At 42.8% G+C, this 18,948-nt stretch overlaps 1 protein-coding gene across 2 annotated transcripts; it reads right to left on the bottom strand.

Moving 5' to 3' along the window:
• Positions 1-5,325: 5,325 nt before the first annotated feature.
• On the bottom strand, positions 5,326-18,682 carry mtmr6 (myotubularin related protein 6). Of its 2 annotated transcripts, none has more exons than XM_037078353.1 (15): positions 18,453-18,682; positions 14,848-14,979; positions 12,927-13,089; positions 12,608-12,765; positions 11,557-11,685; positions 10,475-10,609; positions 10,227-10,359; positions 10,027-10,136; positions 9,825-9,950; positions 9,665-9,714; positions 8,836-8,929; positions 8,626-8,732; positions 8,055-8,189; positions 7,774-7,900; positions 5,326-6,518 (listed from the first exon to the last, which is right to left on the bottom strand). In XM_037078353.1, exons 1-15 carry the CDS (start codon positions 18,474-18,476, stop codon positions 6,159-6,161), a joined length of 1,983 nt encoding a protein of 660 aa, XP_036934248.1. In that variant the 5' UTR covers positions 18,477-18,682; the 3' UTR covers positions 5,326-6,158. The 2 variants fall into 2 exon arrangements, with proteins under 2 accessions (XP_036934248.1, XP_036934246.1); XM_037078351.1 differs by lacking the exon at positions 18,453-18,682 and adding an exon at positions 15,321-15,446.
• Between the last annotated feature and the right edge of the window lie 266 nt (positions 18,683-18,948).

Genomic DNA, 18,948 nt, shown 5'->3' with positions numbered 1-18,948 from the left:
AAACAATGTCTGCATTCATCCGCCTAAGGCAACTCACACACACCCCCGCAGATCCACAGACATGCTCACACCCACACAAACACATTTTGAGGGCTTCCCCAGAGTGAGGCACCGGAGCATATCTTCCTTATGCTCTCCCCCAGTGAGAAAGATAATCTGCTCGCTCAGCCCACAAGTCAGTCACCCCAGCCTGTCTGCCTGTCAGCCAAGTCAGTCACCCAGCGCGCTTGCTTTCAGGTACATCAGACACTCGAGCAGAGCGCCCTACAGCCATGCTAGCAGGTTAGCTGGCTGTCGGATGGACTTGAAGCTGACTCTGAGCAGCAGATGGCTGGCGGTGAGTGGAGACCTGATCAGCGGGCTCAGTTATCACATGACGAGACAAAGGATTTCGCTGAGCTGTTGGGGTGGAAATGCCCATCGTTATGCCGCTTAAATCATTACCACTGGTATGCGATATCCTTATATTCCATGATCCAGACCATTAGTGTACACTTGGCAGCCCTCACATGCTATTTTTCAGTGCTGAACCAGGTTGGATTTGGCAGAAGAGCAACAGGGTTTAGTGGATAATACCTTGTGCCTATACAAAAAGAAATAACGGCCACGCTTTGACACTAATTTCGCATTTTGAGGTAGCGCATTCTGAGGTAGATATGAGGCTTAACCATCACAAAAATGAAGCCACAGAGAGATCTGTGATCCCCAAGCTTCCTACAGATATATTCTGGGTGGCTCTGCTTAGTTTGGTGTTTGCAAAATGCAACATGTGCTTTCCTCAGAACCTAATGATTAATTCATCCCTCCATTTGGTGCGAACAAGAGGACGGACACATGCACACATGCGACAGAAGAAGCACACACCCTATTATCTTTACACCCCCCCCATCTGTCTAAATAGGGTTCCCATTTCAGCCCCCTGAGTGAAGCTCGGCGCTAAGTGGGACAGTTAGAGGACATTTTCTCTCTCTGCCTCTCTTTCTAACTTGCTGTGTCTTCTAATAACATGGCTTGTGTCCGTATCTCTTTGCACTATGCCTGCATGTTGCTGCTGGTGGAATGTGCTTTTAAACTCTCTGCGCTCTTGGCAAATATATTCAAATGTTGAAATATTTTCATTTTCAGTGATAAGAAATGCATTTACCTATCTTGCCTCAGTGCAGCTATGAGTGGACACACAGCTGTCATCTTGTGAAGCCTACTCTAAGCGAGCTTTCTAAATAAATTTGGTAACTGATCAATGAATATATTCATATTTTTGTGAAGTGAAACGTTTTGATGGCACACTAAGGTGTCATTGGTTGCATGGTAGCTGTGTAACATACTGAGTGCATGCATAGCACAATGGCTCATACTGTACGTCTTTTTACAAAATGTTTCACATACTGGCTAAATTGGCAGGCTGACCTCCCCACTTGTTTGTCGCCATGCATTATAAGTCCTGTTTTTGCCTAGAAAATGCCCCGTGCAGAGGTAAAAACAGAGAAAATTAGCTTTTTTTGTGTGTGAGTGTAGCGTTTCTACCCACCTGTAAATGCACACAATTCTTTGTGTTGAACAGCAACTGCGGACATGAAACGAGACATACATTTCAGTGTCTTCACTATCATCCCACTTTGATTAGCTGAGCATTGTTTGTACACATTGGCATGTCGTGCATGGAAAATCCAGTTTTGGACTTGGACAGGAATTTATTGATGCAAGAGCTTACTGGCAGGTTCAGGTAACAGGCAGGCAGGTACAGGCCTGGATTAACGTGCAGGTAACAGGCATTGAAAACCAAAGGTACTAAACCAGGAAGAACTGACAGAGGAACAATTGACCTGTGCATGCAGATGAATGAGTTACTTATATGGCTGTTGGAGATGGGCGTGGAGGCTCCGGTGAGGGGGTTGTTTGCACAGCGGATGGGAGGGGCAGCATCGGGGATGGAAGCAGAGAAGCCTGGAGGCACCTGGTGGACAGGTAAGGATAGCTCTGAAGGGGTTTGGTATGAGGATTGTGGTTAAAGGCTGCAACAGTGAAGCAGAAATGATTTACTAAACCACAACAATGCTCATGTAGTCATTAAAACTAATGATTAAGCTGCAAGTATGACTGCCATCACCCTTAAGACAATTATATTGTGGCCATCCGTAATAAGTATCCACACTTTAGCTGTAGTGTAATTTGCCCTTACTGTCATGTGCATTAACACAATGGCATTTAAATGCAATGCAAAAGTAAACACTGATGGTCAGTCAAGGATTTAAAACGCAAACAAGGTGGGACAGGTGCGGCTGCTTGTCCATGGTTGGTGAGTTGTGCTGCGCAAACAAACACACCCTGTTCAGTCACAGATTACACACACACATACACACACACACACACACACACACACACGCACACACGCACGCACACGCGCACGCACACACACACACACATTCATCATCTCAATAGGGGTCCTGTCGGTCAGGTTGGTTCATGACAGAGGGTCTTCCAGCACCAGATTAAACTAAGCTACAGTGTATGTGTGTGTGAAGTATTAAACCCCCCAGGATTACCCCCTGTGCTCTTGTTACTTTAGTAATCAACAGGGAGTGTTACTAACTTTAATTAAGCTGTTGAAGCGCGGACTCCCCCAACACTTTTACATCCCAAAGGCTGTAAACAACATCTATATGAGTATCTTTACTGTTTTTCCAATAGGCCACCCTGTCTAAACTTTTATTACATGAATAAATCAATGTTAAATCAGTACTGATGATCAGAACAACTGCTTAATGTTTATTCATTCAATGAAATAATTGTTTTGGTGCTTAATGTCTCTGTCTGCACAGGTTGCTGATCTTTTTATGCAGCAGACTATTCGACTCATCATAGCATGAAAAGCCCATGTGCGGTTGATGATGCTGATGATGGCTGTGTTCCATTTAGGTAAAAAAAAAAAAAACCTTCCTGAAACCCTGTCTCTGTTTAGGTTGACAGGCAGGATTTGGTATTACAGGAAGAATGAATTTAGCTATCAGACCTATTCACCAATTCACAACAAAAGTCATCTCATTACACTTTGCAAATTCAGCAGATCCATAGCATACTCCTTGATTGATTCATTTACATACGGTTACATACAGTTTATGGCTGCAGATGGCCGGACTCCCTGTCAGAAACATGCCTAGTTATCCATTTTTTTTGTTGCCACATACGGCTAGAAATTTTCCTGAGGTCTCCTTAATGTTACTGAAACGCCAGGGCACCAAATCTGCCCAGTGATTGCACACTCACAAACGCTGAAACACAAGCTCGAAAAAGGCTGAACGTACTGTGAATGTGATACAACAGGTTTCCCTGTTAGCCCCCCCCATGTTTGTGTACAGGCTGGTAGCCCAATACTGGCTCACTAAGAGCAGTCATTAATGTTTTCAATTTGTGCCAAGATTAAGGTCTATAAGTGCTCCATGTGCATGCCACGAACTAAATATAGAGCAGTTCACCACGGCAGACTGTTTAAACAACAACCGTATATGTGTCATGTGATAAAGAGAGGCAGTAATAATGAGTTACACGTGTGAGTAACAGCCAAGCAGTAAAAAAACGCTGCTGGCATATTGTGGTCTCAGTGCATAATGCCTGGTCTGATACACTGCACCCACAGCACAGTTATCTGCCTTATCAGCCTCACGCGAAAACAATTATGCTGCTGTCTCTAAATGCATACAGTAGTTACAGACTGTCAGCATGTAGGACAGTGTACTCAGATGTCATAGGGAGGGAGAGAGACACAGACACAAACCTATTTTACTCCACAGATGCAGAAACATCCAACCTGCATGCGCACCCTCTACATTTCACATTCATGTATACGGTTTGCATATTCATGTGCATGTCCTGTGTGCGTCTGACTGACATGTTGCATGGGTGCTGCTGGACACTGTTTATGTTGAGCGCGAGTACAGCATTCCCTCCCATGTCCTCAGGAGTGTTCTCCCGGCATGGCGTGCAGTGCTCGTCTGAATGATTCAGAGCCCTGGGAGAGCCCGCAGCAGCCCGTCTCTGGAAGAGACCTCTCAATGTTTAATGTGAGGTAACGTGCGCAAGTAGGCCGCAGGAAGAGAAAAGTGCACTGGAGGTGTGTTCAACTGAATCACCGCTTAGTCGACACTCGGAGTAGAGAGTTCCTGCCTCTTACAGTAAAAGCTATAAATGTTGCGCTTTGATTGGTAGTCTGACGTCGCAACTTCAGTCAGCTGATCGATGCCAGGAAATGACAGCTGTTAGAGGAAGGCAATCAAATACACTCAACGCTGTGGCTTGTTTCTGATGGAAATAAGGCCACCAAATTCATCAAACTAATGCATAGAAATGACTAATCACTGCAAAAGGGTTGGTAAAATTAGAACTTTAGACTGAACAAGAGAGGTAATGATGAATGAAAAAATGGTGCTATTCTATGCACCACTTATTTCTCTCAATGTAATGAGTGTGGGGCTTTGGAGAAAGCTGACACAGCTGATGTATACTCACCACACAGCACTGCCAGTCTTTATTCCAAGCCGTTGTTCCTGCCCATAGACTCTGATTTGTCCGATGCCAATGGTCACTTGTTGGACTGCTGAGTGAATGTGTGTGTTAAGCACAAAATGCCATTTATTCTACAGAATGCGAGGATGGTGAGGACAGTGGCGTTTGGAGAGGAACGAGTCCACTGCTAATGCTGCTAGCACCAGTTCCATAAAGTATTTAGAGGCACACAGGCCAGAGAAAAGTGCCTGCTGCGGCGAAGCTGCTTTGCATGCCGATTTTCCTGAATGTAAATTCTCATCAATATCCAGACACACATGCAGCCATTCTCTCTGTATATCCTGCCACCCTGCAGGTTTTACATGTTTTTCTTCTGCAGGCATCTGATGAAGGGAGATGTTAGCTTGCACAGAAACAAGATCAAATCCTTCCCGAGCAAGGAGGCTGGAATTATTAACACAGATAAAAGCCGAGCCAAAACATACTGTCTGGCTCAGAAATTAATGTTAACTTCTGGCCTACATTAAACGTGCCATATCCCCATGGCAGTAACCCTAACCCAGTTAAATTGTGGGTGTATAAAAATGTCTTGCGGTGACGACAAAAAGAAATTCAAAAAAGCCATCACATTACTTTCTACAGTCTTTATACAAATTTCAGGTTGTTCAACAACAATACCTACAGTGAGTTCTGTTTGTTTTAATACAGTCTGATGTACTGACAGTCTCTTCTTGTTAAATTCCCTCAGCAGTCATGTCTTACATTTGACAGTACTCTAAGAACCAGACCCCTTGACTTAGGACATCTTTTTGCCCATGGCGCATCTGTGACATTGACCACCGATCAGGGTCAGCTGTCATATACAATAAATCACTGACATGGCATACAGACACGACCAATAGGATATGGGATCAATGCACGTTAGCAAGTCGGATTATCCGATCAATGTGAGATGAAAAATGAGGGCGACCTTTGACAGCTGAACCCATGCAGGGTCTGAACGTCACAGCCCATTTGTCCATAGTCACCGTAATAGTTACATAAATAACTGAAATGTCTAGTGATGACTTTAAAAAACAACTTGAACTGTATTCGGTCAGATGCAGTTAGAAGCTGCAGTTAGAAGTAATTTCCAGTGCTAGATTATCCTTAATGATAATCACATTGGAGTAAAACCAGCTCAGGTCACCAGAACATTCAGATTAGGCTGGATTCAAAGCTTTAGATGAGATGAAATATTTCTGGTGCCAGAAAATGTGATTTCCTGTTGGTTTTCATGCTCTGAAATATGACAACTTGTTAAGAATATCAAGGCTGTGGGTTTTAAAAATTGATGGAAGTAAAACGGAACCAACTAGGAGACAGTTTTTTTTTTGGGATGAATTTTTATTCTCTTATCCTATTCATTAATTCTTTATAGTGCTTTTCAACATTCATAAAAAAACAAGCTTTTCGCCTATAGGTGCAGTATATGACATAATAATGAGGCTTTCCATTGAGATTCAGACTATACAGACATACGACTTCATCCACTCTGCCGATTCAGGACCATTGCGTAATCAGCATGTCATCACGCACAGAATGACAGCTTCCCCTTGACACGCACTCATTTTCAGTAAACCCCCTCACTCAGTATCCCACAATCCCCCTGTTTGGTCTCAGCAGGTCATGCGTGCTACCCCAAACTCCAGACTGACAACAGCTGGCTCCTCTTTGGCCAGCTCGCTGTTGTATGTCCCTTCGAGCTCTCCGTAGCTCTGCTTCCTGCTCTCGGTGCCGCTGCTGCCCTCTACTGTCCGCTCTGTATCGGTGCTCTCTGTGGCCTCTTCGCCCACCTCCTCCTGCTCGTCATCCTCCTCCTGCTGCCGCTGCACTTCTTTGGGGTTGATGGGAGCCCCAAGGATGAGGGAGTCGGGTCGGGGTGGGTAGGCGCTGGAGTTGGACCGCTGGTCTCTGGTGGGTGGAGCCGCAGGGGGGTCTGAGGTCGTGATGGGGGTCACACCAAGTTGTTGGAGCCGCTGGACAGAGAGGGGGGAACGAGACAACGAGAATGACTTTTTCTAAAGGTGAGCCACAGGGTATAAATATATAATGTGATGTCATATTTGATGTTAATGTTGTGGTATAAAATATTTAAAATGTTTGTGATTAATATGTATATTTTAAGATGGCACTCTATGTTGGATTTTATGTGTATCCACTAAAATGTTCTTGGAAAGCAAAAGTAATTAAAAGCATCAGTTTACAATTGTTTTATCGAAAGACAGCAATATTCATCATAACAATTATTTTTCCTCAATATCACAAACAAAACAACTGCTAAGCCACAAAAGACACTTAACTCCAGATAATGAGATTAAACAAAAATTACAAACATGGCTGCTCTTGGCTAATGTAGAAATGGGATTTGATATACTAACGTTAAAAAAGAAGGAAGTATTAATAGCTGCACTAAATGCGCAGAAAATACACTCAAGGCTTTTCACACAGTGACCCAGGGTTAAGCTCAGCCCAGGGCTATACAATTCATGCTACATTTCTACAAGCCCGTTTTACTCTGGCACCTTCAAACCCTCCATTGAGCTCATCTTTCAGTGGACAACCTACAAAAAAACGGGGCTACCTCTGCTTCGGTGCAGTAAGCCCAAAGCCAAGGCTGATGTTAGCCCACTTTGGAATGTGCTAGGATTATGCCAATGTGAAAGCGTTCCTGGCCTGGGGCTAAACACATTCAAAGGGCCCGAACACACCCAGACTCATCACAAGAAACTCGCCGCCTGCAAAACCATTGTCTTCCAATGGTGCGGTGTGCCTGGCATACACCCCATTTTTTCACATATTTTCTGCAAGTTGCAGAGTCGCACCACTTTTTCCATTAACAACATTTGATTGCCTGGTTGTGCATGCAGCCCCGCTTAACACAAAGCCATGCCATTTTGGCTAGCATGTAGCAATGAGTTTTGATGTGAATGGGGTCTAAATGGGCTATGTGCAGTGTGAGAACCTGCACAGTGGAAGAGAAGTTTAATACGCATACCGAGCTAAAACCTACCATCATGAAGGTTATGTTGTACAGCTTTTGTAAAACTGCTGTAGTGAGATGTGGATCATTTAAGAGGATGTACTCTGCAGTGCTGTTGAATCATACTGCATTTTATTGACAGGTCTCTCTATTGTTTTGCGCACACATTCATATCAATATGGGAACACTAAATTCAGTGTCCTAACAACAAGGGGGCTCTATAGAGAGAATTAGTGTTTGTGTCCACTCACGCTCTCCAGTGCTTGCAGTGTGCTCTCTGCCTTGCGGCTGTTCTCTCTCAGAGTAAGGATGGTTTTGAGAATCGACTGACGTGGGTGCATGGACCGATCAAACTGGTGGTACATGTTCCTCCAGAACCTGGGAAACACAAGTACAAACAAACGCATGGATGAGATTCCAGTGAAAGGAAACATCAGAGATGCTTTGCTTCACTGACATTAAGATTCCTTTCGGATTCAAACGAAACACCACAGATATGCAACAGCAGGGAGGTGAGGAAAGCTGCACTGACTTGAAATTGTAGGGCAGAGTGGAAGGCACCAGCACAGGGTGCGCTTCAGAGTACGCAGGGCTGTAGAACGGATTCAAGTAGTTCTGTCGTTCGCTCATTAGAAATGCCCACAGAGAGTGAGTCCGCTCTCTCAGCCTGGAACACAAAACAGCAGTCATGACACACACACAGTCCAATGGGGCAACTGTTTGATCGTCAAAACCATAATTAATTTTGCTTTCACACACAAAGGCTCACAGTCAAAAATGTCTCACAGGTCAAATAGAATCCTTTCTATAATGTTTTATTGACTTTGCTCATTCTTCCAGTGATCTCGATAAGATAAATACAGTCGGTGGAGTGATTGAAAGCAATGTTTGTTTTCTTCATTGGTTCACATGCTGACTAGCGTCTGTTATCAAAAGTGCCCTATGTGGGTGTGAATTGATTGCTTTGCTCCATTAATCTGTTGCTGTTCTGAAAACACAGAGCAGAGTGGGTCATGTGACCATAGAGTGGTGCAGAGATATGGTGTGTTTGTCAGACCTGGGTCATTTACAATTTACAATTTACGCGTGTGTATTGGACTCACTGCAACTCTTCCCTCTGTCGCTGATTGTTGCCGAGGAAGTTTCCATACTGACAGGAATGGATGTGTTCATGGATCTGCAGCAGGAACCACTCACTGAACTCAAATGCCTGCGGAGATGGTTATCGCTGAATAAATGCAATAAAACATATCCTGCCAAAGAACACACACTATTCTGTGTGAATATGACGCACAGGTCACACTCTCACACACCTGTGGAAACTGCTCGGTCAACTGCCAGACACACTCCAGGAACTGAGTGAAGATAGGCGACACCTCCTTTGGATCCCCGTCCAACTGGTCACACCTTTGAGTAGACAGCCAAATAACAGTGACGTCTTTATTCAACTATAAAATAACTTGCACAGTTGTTTAAATAGTACATAGTCATAAAGCTACTCTACTGGTAGCCCACAAGCCACATCCGGCCTGGAAGCAACCTCTGAGTGCCCTGGCATACGTCATCATACACTCATATCATATAACTCAACTGACCCCATCCAGAAGACATTAAAAACTTGTTTTTTCATTTAAAGAATAGTGTTAATCCATAACATTCTGACACAGAAAAGAATGTTTTTACAGCACTGATGATCAGAAAGGCAAAAACACTGGTAGCCTGTGATCATCTGTAAAAGCCATCATCGATGTCGTCACAGTCCAGGCAGACATTGTCATTTGCATGACAACATTTATCTTGTGTCATAAAATTAGTTCACATCCCCTGCAGCATCCTGTGAAATCACAAAACTGACTCGCTTAAACCCTGACCTTGACTGGCAAGTACTTGTTTATTTTATAATGGGTGTGTTGTGGTAATTAAAGACTACAATATCTGGAGACAACACATTGACAAACACCAAACTTTCCAGATACACTTTCCTGAGGGATCACTACAGATGTACTCAATTCATCTTACAACTTCATTTTTGTTCATTTGTCATGTCCAAAAGCTTAAAAAATGGTTAAAATATGCTGTCATCTACCGTAAACTTCCCACTGAATAAATCTCTAGGCTTAATTGAGGCAGCTGCATCCTCACCTGTCGGCAAACTTGTGGCCAAAGGAGATCCAGTCTTTCTCTATCAGTACCTAAAGGACAAATGTGAGGAAAGCAAAAGTTTATCCTGCTTATCAGATCTTTAGCCCTTCTTTTAACTTGTGCCAAACTGTACGTCTGTGTGTGTGTTTAAGCTTGGTACCATGAAGCCCTTGATGGTGCGGTAGTAAGGATCCATAAGCAGAGACCCCAGCGAGCAGACTTGGGCTGTTCTGTCCCATCCGTCTGAACAGTGAACCAACACGCTGGCTCCTTCCACTGTTACTGCCTGGGGAATAAACGTGCAATTAAATGCATTCAATTTTCGGAAGAACATAAATCAGCAGTAAGGAGAAAAATGTCACCTTGGTGAGAAAGATGGCTGCGTCTACAACAGCTTTGATATGCCGCAGCCAGCCACTGCTCTCCAGGCCGACCAGGTAGTCACTCATGGAAAGAGAGCGAGTCCCAATCACTGACAAGACACATACGCAGATTAATTTCAGATCAACAATTTCATGACATGTCCATTTGTGTCATAGGGGTGTAGCAAAAGTTGTTTAACCTTCTAGCAGTTTCTGCAGGCTGGTTCTCATTACGTGGATGTTTTCAATGCCTACAAACTGGAAGCGGATGTTGGAGTAGTTGTCCTCGTTCTCGTAGCCTTTACCTGCTGCCCTGTTAGCTAGTGCATTCAACTGCAGGACAGAAAAACAAACGGATGAAAACAAAATCACTGAAAGTCTCCTGTTAATGCTGTTTTCAAACTGTGATTGTGTGATGTTGAACATGTAGCATATTTTAGGCTGCTACCTTCGGCCTGGTGTCCATGACGTAAACATATCGGCTGTTGTGATTGGCCTTGCTGATGGCCTGCAGCATGCTCTCATCCTCCAAGCATCGCGCGCTGAACCCAGAGAGAGGCTGACTGCATCGACAGACTGCTGCCTGTCAGTGAACACAGTACACGGATTAGAACAGTAAAACAAATACAAAATGCTAAATGATCAACTTAAACTACAACATTTGGCACCCCCCCCCCTTATAAACACCTATGGTTCAAATACAGCTCCCATGAATCTGCCAAAGCCCAAAACAATGTTTAATTGTTTAATGTTTCATAAATGCTATTGAAAGAAGAACATTTCAATAGCAATTCATTAGCCATTTTTCTTTTAAGCTTGGATTATGGACAGAAAACACAAGTATCTTGTTTCAGCTTTCCAGTCCTTAACAGATAATTGATAATGACTAAGCCATTTTGTGGTACAGTATATAGGCTGGGCCCGGGGGAAATCACTGTGCCAAAAACACATTGATTTAACTCAGAGTGCCGACAGTCCATTTTGCCAAGTCACTGTAAAGAGTCAGATTTGTCCAACAAGAAAACCAGGGTGATGTGGGACAGAAAGTGGGCAGGGCTTCTGCTCTCTAATCTCGCTATTTTGCTGAAAACAAATCAGAAATCAAAACATGCATTTGTAGGTTTGTGTGTCAAATTTTCATTATTTCCCTTGTAATTTAACTGGATGCAACAGTTATTCCAATCATTTTGGTGCCTCTCCAACCTTCTATGGTCAAAAGGACTGCAAACAAGAAATGTGATCATTTATGAACACATTTCCTGAAACATGTCAACCACAAACATGTACACCATAGTACATTAAATGATGGCCTTCCCTCTTGCACCACCTTGTGGTAATACGACTTAAAGAAAATGTCTTACTTCTTATTGGGCTACTGAGTTCTATTTCTTTGTCTTTACTGAACAATTTGTTCTGTCTGTAATTTCAGGCCTCTTGTTTTTCAGACAAAAACATGACACAAAGTCTTGCATCTTCACTGAAGGAAACTTAGCTTTGTTTAATTTCACAAAAGACAGTATATTACAGTACCTTCTTTTCTTGGTAGAAGTATGTGAGTACAGGAAAGCGTCCTTTGCTTCTGAACTTGGAGCTCCCCACAATAATGGGCTTACTGGCCGTGATGGGAACATACAGGTCTCGTGGATATGTCTCGCAGACCTAGAATACCAAACCCAAACATACACACAAAGATATTTGCAGTCAGATGTCTCCTGGTTTGTAGCAGCAGTGTCACTTTTCTTTGGAGTTAAATACACCACTAGTGATTTCAGGGTTGGAGCTAATATTCAACACTTGAGGTGTTTTACACAACTAAAGCGCCAGCGCCCTCATCTGGACTATGAGAACAACTTTTAATAATGGGTGGTAGCATCCCACTGGTTCCTCCACAACACTGTATTAACTGATTTCCTAAGATACTTCCATACCCTCAGTCAGAGCCAGTTTATTACAATATAGGGATCCCTTGCGTCATATGTGATCAGGCTGGCCTGGATAATGTTTACACAAAAGACAATGAAGTTACAGTTGATGTAAAAAGACAATCAAACTATTGCATGTTTTTATTGCTCATGTAAGGTCAAAAAACTGCAGACTTCTGTTTTTCTTTGCAGCATGCTGTTATGGCTAACAGAGACAGTGCCAAGGTTCAACAACAGTCAGCAAGTCCTGCTTCAACTGGGCAGTGCTCGCTGACAACCATTTTTCAAGCATCTTCTGTTTTCACAAATTTTCTCTTTTACTTTTATACCATGGCTTCCTGTACATAGACACTACATCCTATGGTGTTTATAGGGGGTGCAATCATAAATTTGAATATTATAACATTTAAAAAATGATAGATTCTGAAAGATTTTTTCCAGGTAGGTCCTCCAACCTTGCCTAAACTCAGTGCTATTGAGATCAGAGCTGCCACACAGTCAGACAAAACATCTGACTGTCAATGTGTTTGTTTTTTTCCCTCTCAGAAGTACCAGAAATAGACAACAAAGATCCTCCTCTTGAGGAATTCCCTCTGGCAGGTTTTCTCAGTTTGGCACATCTGATGGAGGACACTTAAAAAACACAGCTAAATGTCTACCTTGTAGTCTCTGTTGACGTCGGTGAGCTGCCACTGGTCGCAGGGGACACCCATCCTCTCAAACTCCGCCCCGAGGTCGATGAGCTGCCATCCTTCCTCTCGCTGTTGGTCGTTCTGTTTGGGGTTGTAGGAGAATGCGTAGAGCTCCTCATAGGATACTGCAAAACGGAGAGAGAGCCTTAGCAAAACACAAACTAATATGAAATCACATCATGCGCTCGCATGTTGATTGTGTAAATGAGGGAAGAAAAAACAAAAACAGAAGAAGGGGCAACAAAACTGAGGTGAATACATGTGGAGGGACACATCTTAAACCCACCAGGCCGTAGAAGACGCAGCAGCGAGCTGTAAATGTCGTGGCAATCTCTTTCTCTCTGTACTACAAAATGAACCACCCTGAAGTTGCGACACTGGATGACCAGAGGACAACCTGAGGTGGTCAGGGAGAGCTTCTCCACGGACGCTATGTGATGATGTAAAATCTGCAGAGGAGGGGAGAAATAAAGGAGCAGAACAGAGAGAAAGAGTAGATTATCATCTGTGAGATGCTTTAGAACAGATTTGGTTTCTATTTTTCTTGGAATTACAAGAAAAAATGTAAGCAAACACAAACTCATTATTGAACAATTACAGAAGAAAACAGCTATAAAAATGATTATATGCAAAAAAAAAAAAAACTTTAATAAAGCTCCTGTAAAAGTACTCTCAAGATGACATGAGCAAGTATTCTGAACAGAGAAAAGTTGCAAAAAAGGTTTGCATTTATGATCCACATTACCACATCATCATAAACAGTTTAATTATGAAGTACAGAGGGCAAAAACGACAACTGCAGCACCACATCACCATATTCAATAAGGGCAGTTCGAATTCCACAGGGATCTTAACCACGGGAAATAACGAAGATGCACATTCATCAGCATTGATAATGACCTGGAAACTGACACACACTCATAGTATATGCTGATCTCACCAGCTGTTGAGACATACAGTAACTCGACTGCTGTTTAATATTTCATGAGGCACAAACAGCTTAACAAACTCCCTTTCAACAGACTGATTCTAACATGCCTCCATAAATGCAGATATATGCAGTGCACCGCACACGCAAACAGGCATCTACAAACTCAAGCAGGGCCGAATACGCACAAAAACACACAGTGAACAATAGTACTGCTGCATCTGCTCCACAAGGATAAGTGCAAAAACAAAGAGTACAAGTAAATGTTCCCTTTCCTGCAGCAGATGCAGCAGGAAGGACAGTGGAGAGGGAGGTCATGGCCTGGGATCTGCCGCACAAAGCATTTTAAACCACGCTTTTTCCCACAATGCAGACCCGCCACTGTGGCAATCGAAATATTTGAGTACAATATACTGTTCTTTTAAGTCTGTAAAATATCGACAGAAATGTCTAGAAGAATGAAATTGGGTGGGGTAACGTGGAATCAGGTTACCCTGCTGACTGTTGCTGCCGGACATCTATAACCCAGTTCTCACAGTGCTACAACAGTGATCTTCTTTCAGGTACAGGCAGAAAACGCACACAAGCACACACACACACACACACACACACACACACACAAAGTACACACACAAAGTACACACACAAAGTACACACACACACACACACATTAAGACTAACTGTACCGTTTGAGGCTATGTAATGAGCCTTTTGAACCTCTACCCTACTTCCTCTTACCACACACAAGCTTTCGTATTCTCTCCTCTAGCCCAACAAACCACAATCAAACACACACACACGCTCCATCAGGTTGCAAACTTCCTTGCGCTGGTTGAGGTGATGTTACTTACTGTGGAACGATCCTTTACGGCCTGCATTTGGTGTTGAAAGTATCTCTTAAAGTGTGCAACAAAAGATAAAAACCAGCTGCAAATTCTGAGGCCAACATGCACGTTTCTGACAGCGATGGCATGATTTTGCAAGAAGATTACACAGCATGTGTGCTACTAGTGTGGGAGTGGAATGGGCTAAAACAGGTCCACGATTTTCAAATTAGCATCCAAAGTTGCCCACAGTAATTAGTGCAGTTGTAATGTCAGCACAGTAGAAATCCTCCCATCAAGCCTTGCACCAGTGTGTTACACAACACTCACAGCATGGAAAGAGTTTACTGCCTTTTTACAGATGTTCAGCCAAGAAATACCATTAGTGCATTTATCGTGGTTGCATCCATAATATGTAATGTACTTGGTGAAACTGTGATAAAAAACCCACTCACCCAGATCTCCTGTCCGGCAGATGTTGAGTTATTAGAGCTGCTCTCCACAAAGATGAGATGTGTGGCTGTGAGGTACAGTGTGCCATTCGTGGATTTGTTGCTGAAGCGATCCAGCAGTCGCACCTGCTCCACCTGCAAACACACACACCAGCGATAACACCATTAATCAGCTAGCAGCTGAAAGTAACGTTAACTTCTTCAACTGGGTCCAAAGAAGAATAAGAATGATATCATCAGCCGATCTTGGCTAATCACAGATAAAACGATATTGGTGTATTTGTTGACAACAAAGAATAGTGCAGAAAAAGATGCTTGAGCTAATTTGATTTTTATTCAGTGCGCTGATGTAATTTTATGTAATCAAATGTAAAATATCCTGCCTCCATTACAAATGTCAGTGTTTGATAGGCACATTTGAGAGACCAATGCTAAAAATGTGTGTTTTTGCATATATTCTGTGTATATAGGAGTACCTGCAAACACGTAATTGTCTGCATTTTTTTACTCCCTAATATTGGTATTGGCCCAAAAAAGTCCAGCATCAGTTAGTCTCTGGTGTAGCGTAGAGGATGCCAAAAGAGTAAAGATAGGATCTTGCTAACAAGAAAGACACCTGTCACAAAATTACTGGAAGTGGCACTGGCTCCAGCTGGCACACCACCTGATCCTGACCACCTGGGCCTGATGTTCAGCTGCCAACTCTGTTCTAACGAGAGTCACAAATGAGTTCTGGAAATAGGAAGGCAGTCTAATTAACAGATCCATTTTAAACAATTACTACAACCTCAAGTCGAATATCTATTTTTATATTAAATGTGTTCTGATAAGGTGCAGCCTTATGAGCCCTCTGTGTGCATATTAACACCCATGCTCTAGCGGATGGCAACCTTTTTGATATGAAGTGCAATTTTAAAATGTTGTTCTTAGTCAGTGTGCCATATTAACCTCAAGGCTAATATTAAGAGAACGCTGCCTTCCCCATGAGAACATCAACATCTGCGTTAAACCCTCAATCTTGTTCATCAGCAATAAACGTTTCCACAAAACTCTCTTGCAGACATTTTGGTAGTTTGCCACAGGTTAAGCTACCGCGTGCCTGAGGTTGCTGACCCCTGCTTGTGGATGCTCACAGTAGAACATTTACTCATGTCACACATTTACAAACAGGGAGAAGGTTGCGCTATCATAAAACAACAGGTTTATGAACCTCTGTTGGTCCGAACATCCATTCATTACTCCATTTAATAAGACTCAACAGAAAACCTCCAGTCCAGGATGAATGTAGATCATGCATATTGTATATCACATTTTGCATATTACCTCAGACATGACCCAAGTGAATAAATGACTCCTCGTGCAAAATGTTTAATATTTATTGAAGTGTAATTTCTTTTGCCTTAAAGTCAATTTGTCTTATTGTTTTGGTCGTATGGTTTATTTTATTCACATTTTATCTATTTAGGATATTTGAACATGTTTTTTTTTCCCAATTTCAATGTCTGAATATTCGTCATAATTAAAAGTTCATTGCTCATCGAAAGGGTGCATTATATCATCATCATCTTAGATCCATAAAATGGTCTTTAAATAATAATAGTATCAAATCAAGTGATTGTAATTATTTCTGCAACAATATGTGATCCAACACAACAGAAGCAGTTATCCTTAGAGTGGCGGGCCTAAATATTGATAAAAACACGTAACAGGACTTAACAAGATCTTTCCCAACGCAAGAGATATTCTAAGAAAAAAGAAAATACTGCCGGGGGATTTTGAATAAGTTGTAACCCTGTGCAGCCTGGAGTGTTGCATTTCCCTCAACTCCCCCTTTTTTTGGCACTAGAATCCATTAGAATAGAATAGGAGTGCTGATTACTACCACATTCTGTGGCCAAAAGGCCATCAGACTGTTGGATTTGGACAGTTTGCTGCTGTCGCTGCTAAACGTCCACTTCCATGATTCATCACACTAGCAGTTCTAGTGTTGACTCAGACATCCTCTCCACGGTTTCCGTTTTCCTGTCCTTTCAGATATGATGAAATGATTGTCTCCCTGCAACAAATTTGTACACGGCTCTGTCACACAGACTTCTTAGCACATACCAAAAGTCAGGAGTGCGTGAGAGTTAACAAATCAGCTGATGATGCGAATGCATGTATTTTTGAAAACCGAAGGTGCAATCTGAACTGTGCTTTTCAAATACTTTAAATGCAGTGTTGACCACAAAGCACGTGAGCTGCGTAATGTTTCAAGAGGGAATCTCTGTAGTGCTTATATCAGCTTATTTCTGACGTACGCTGACCACAGAGTTAATGCAACTCAAAATGGTGTCATCCAACAAAAGCCTCTCTCAACAATGTTTATGTGTCTGCACCCTTTTTTTATAACGCCAAGCTCAAACATGTGCTTGCGTTTTTTGAAATGCAATAAAGCCCTTCTCCTCTGTTTTATTCGAGCAAACAACCAACCCGAGAGGGCTTAGAACAGTAGGGGCCACACCCAGTCTGCATGCAATCACACCGGACCGATTCCAACACATCCTTAATCCATAGGTAACGTTCGATTATCGTGGGGTCTCACAAATTAGGTCAATTAGTTGCTTCAACATGATGAGGAAAGCTCACCTCTCAACATAAACACTCTCAGAAATACATGTGCAAAAATAGAGCAGGTTTAGGCTTCCTGAGCAAGTGCCAACCACAGTGTAGTCCACATTTTGACAGTGACAGTTTATGGGTGTGTTGCCTTTTGTACTCCAGCACACTGGCTTTGACATAAACAATGACTGTGAAGGAAAAGTGCTGTCAACCGCAGCCCTGTTAAGACGTCATCCCTCAACTTAATGTTACGAACTGTGATTTGGCCATTTAAAATTAAATACAAGTCATCACATATAGTACGTGCCTGCAAATAAATTGCAATCAATGGCTGTCTCCAACCCACAGACATCTCCAGCAACTTGGTATCTGTTCTAGCAGTGTTCTCAGAGGCCTGTGTTGCAGCAATCTTCAGTGGCTGCTTGTTTGGGGATTTTTGCCTTCAATTTTCCTCTATGGTAATTGATCTGGAGGTCAGGTGATTAACTTAAAGAGTCAAAAGCTGTCCACTGTTGTGGCTGTATGCTCAGGATAGCTGCCAATATGATAAAACTGTGAGATGTGAAGTGGACGGCAAGTCACTGTGACAGTGATCACTGTGAGAGTGAACATCTTCACACCGGTCTGTGCTGTGACTGAAGGAGTCCATCAGTGTGCTATACAGCTCGGATGTTTCTCCACGGGCTGGATGCAGTGGCTGACTTGATAGTGTAAACGTTAACTCAATCAATAAAAGGGCGTGCAGGTAGCAGCATTACAAGAAGGGAGCCCAGCGATCTGACGCTCGGGAAAAACAAACAGCTCATTGATGCTCGTCACGTCTGACACTTCAAGCTGGCTGGCTACACCTGCTAGCCGCCATGCTATTACAGTGATACACAAACGCTGAGTCCGAACATTGACGTCTGGCAAACGTTACCACAAAAGGGCGCTGCACAAATCCCAACAAGACAGGCCGGGCGGTAAACATCCATTCGTAATTAGCTTGAAATGTTAGCTAACGCTACCTTTGGCGTTCGGATATGCTCCATTTCTCCGAGTCGAAACAGCTGTCAGCGACTGCAAAGCTTCAAACGACGCCTTCCGCAGATAAGTGTATCATTGATGATATGGTGGTGTCAGTGCCCGAACCAAACCGGCCTTACTTTGTCGGAGGCATACGATATGTATTTATTGTCAATTATTTTACTCCCTTCATCCGCATAAGGGTTCCGGCTACAACGTCAACACGTCTGGTGTGGGCTTTTCGAAGTAAAAGCACGGGTTTATGTAGGTCAATTAAAAAGGTCCAGAATTGATTCCTCTCTCTGTAAAATGTGTATTTACTAGTAAGCACAACTTTGTTCAGTGAAACACACTGTGTATGGATGTTACCTAGCATTGTAATTTTAAGGCCTTCAAGATAGATTTTAACTAAGGTCTCCTTTTACTGGATGGGGCCTAAACATTATAATAATGCAAGGTTAATATGCTATTGTTAATTAATTCAAAGGTCCAGGACTT

Source organism: Acanthopagrus latus, chromosome 19, assembly GCF_904848185.1.
Source record: "Acanthopagrus latus isolate v.2019 chromosome 19, fAcaLat1.1, whole genome shotgun sequence".
Lineage (NCBI taxonomy): Eukaryota > Metazoa > Chordata > Actinopteri > Spariformes > Sparidae > Acanthopagrus > Acanthopagrus latus.
The sequence above is the reverse complement of the archived record's forward strand: the minus strand, read 5'-3'. Positions and strand labels throughout refer to the sequence as shown.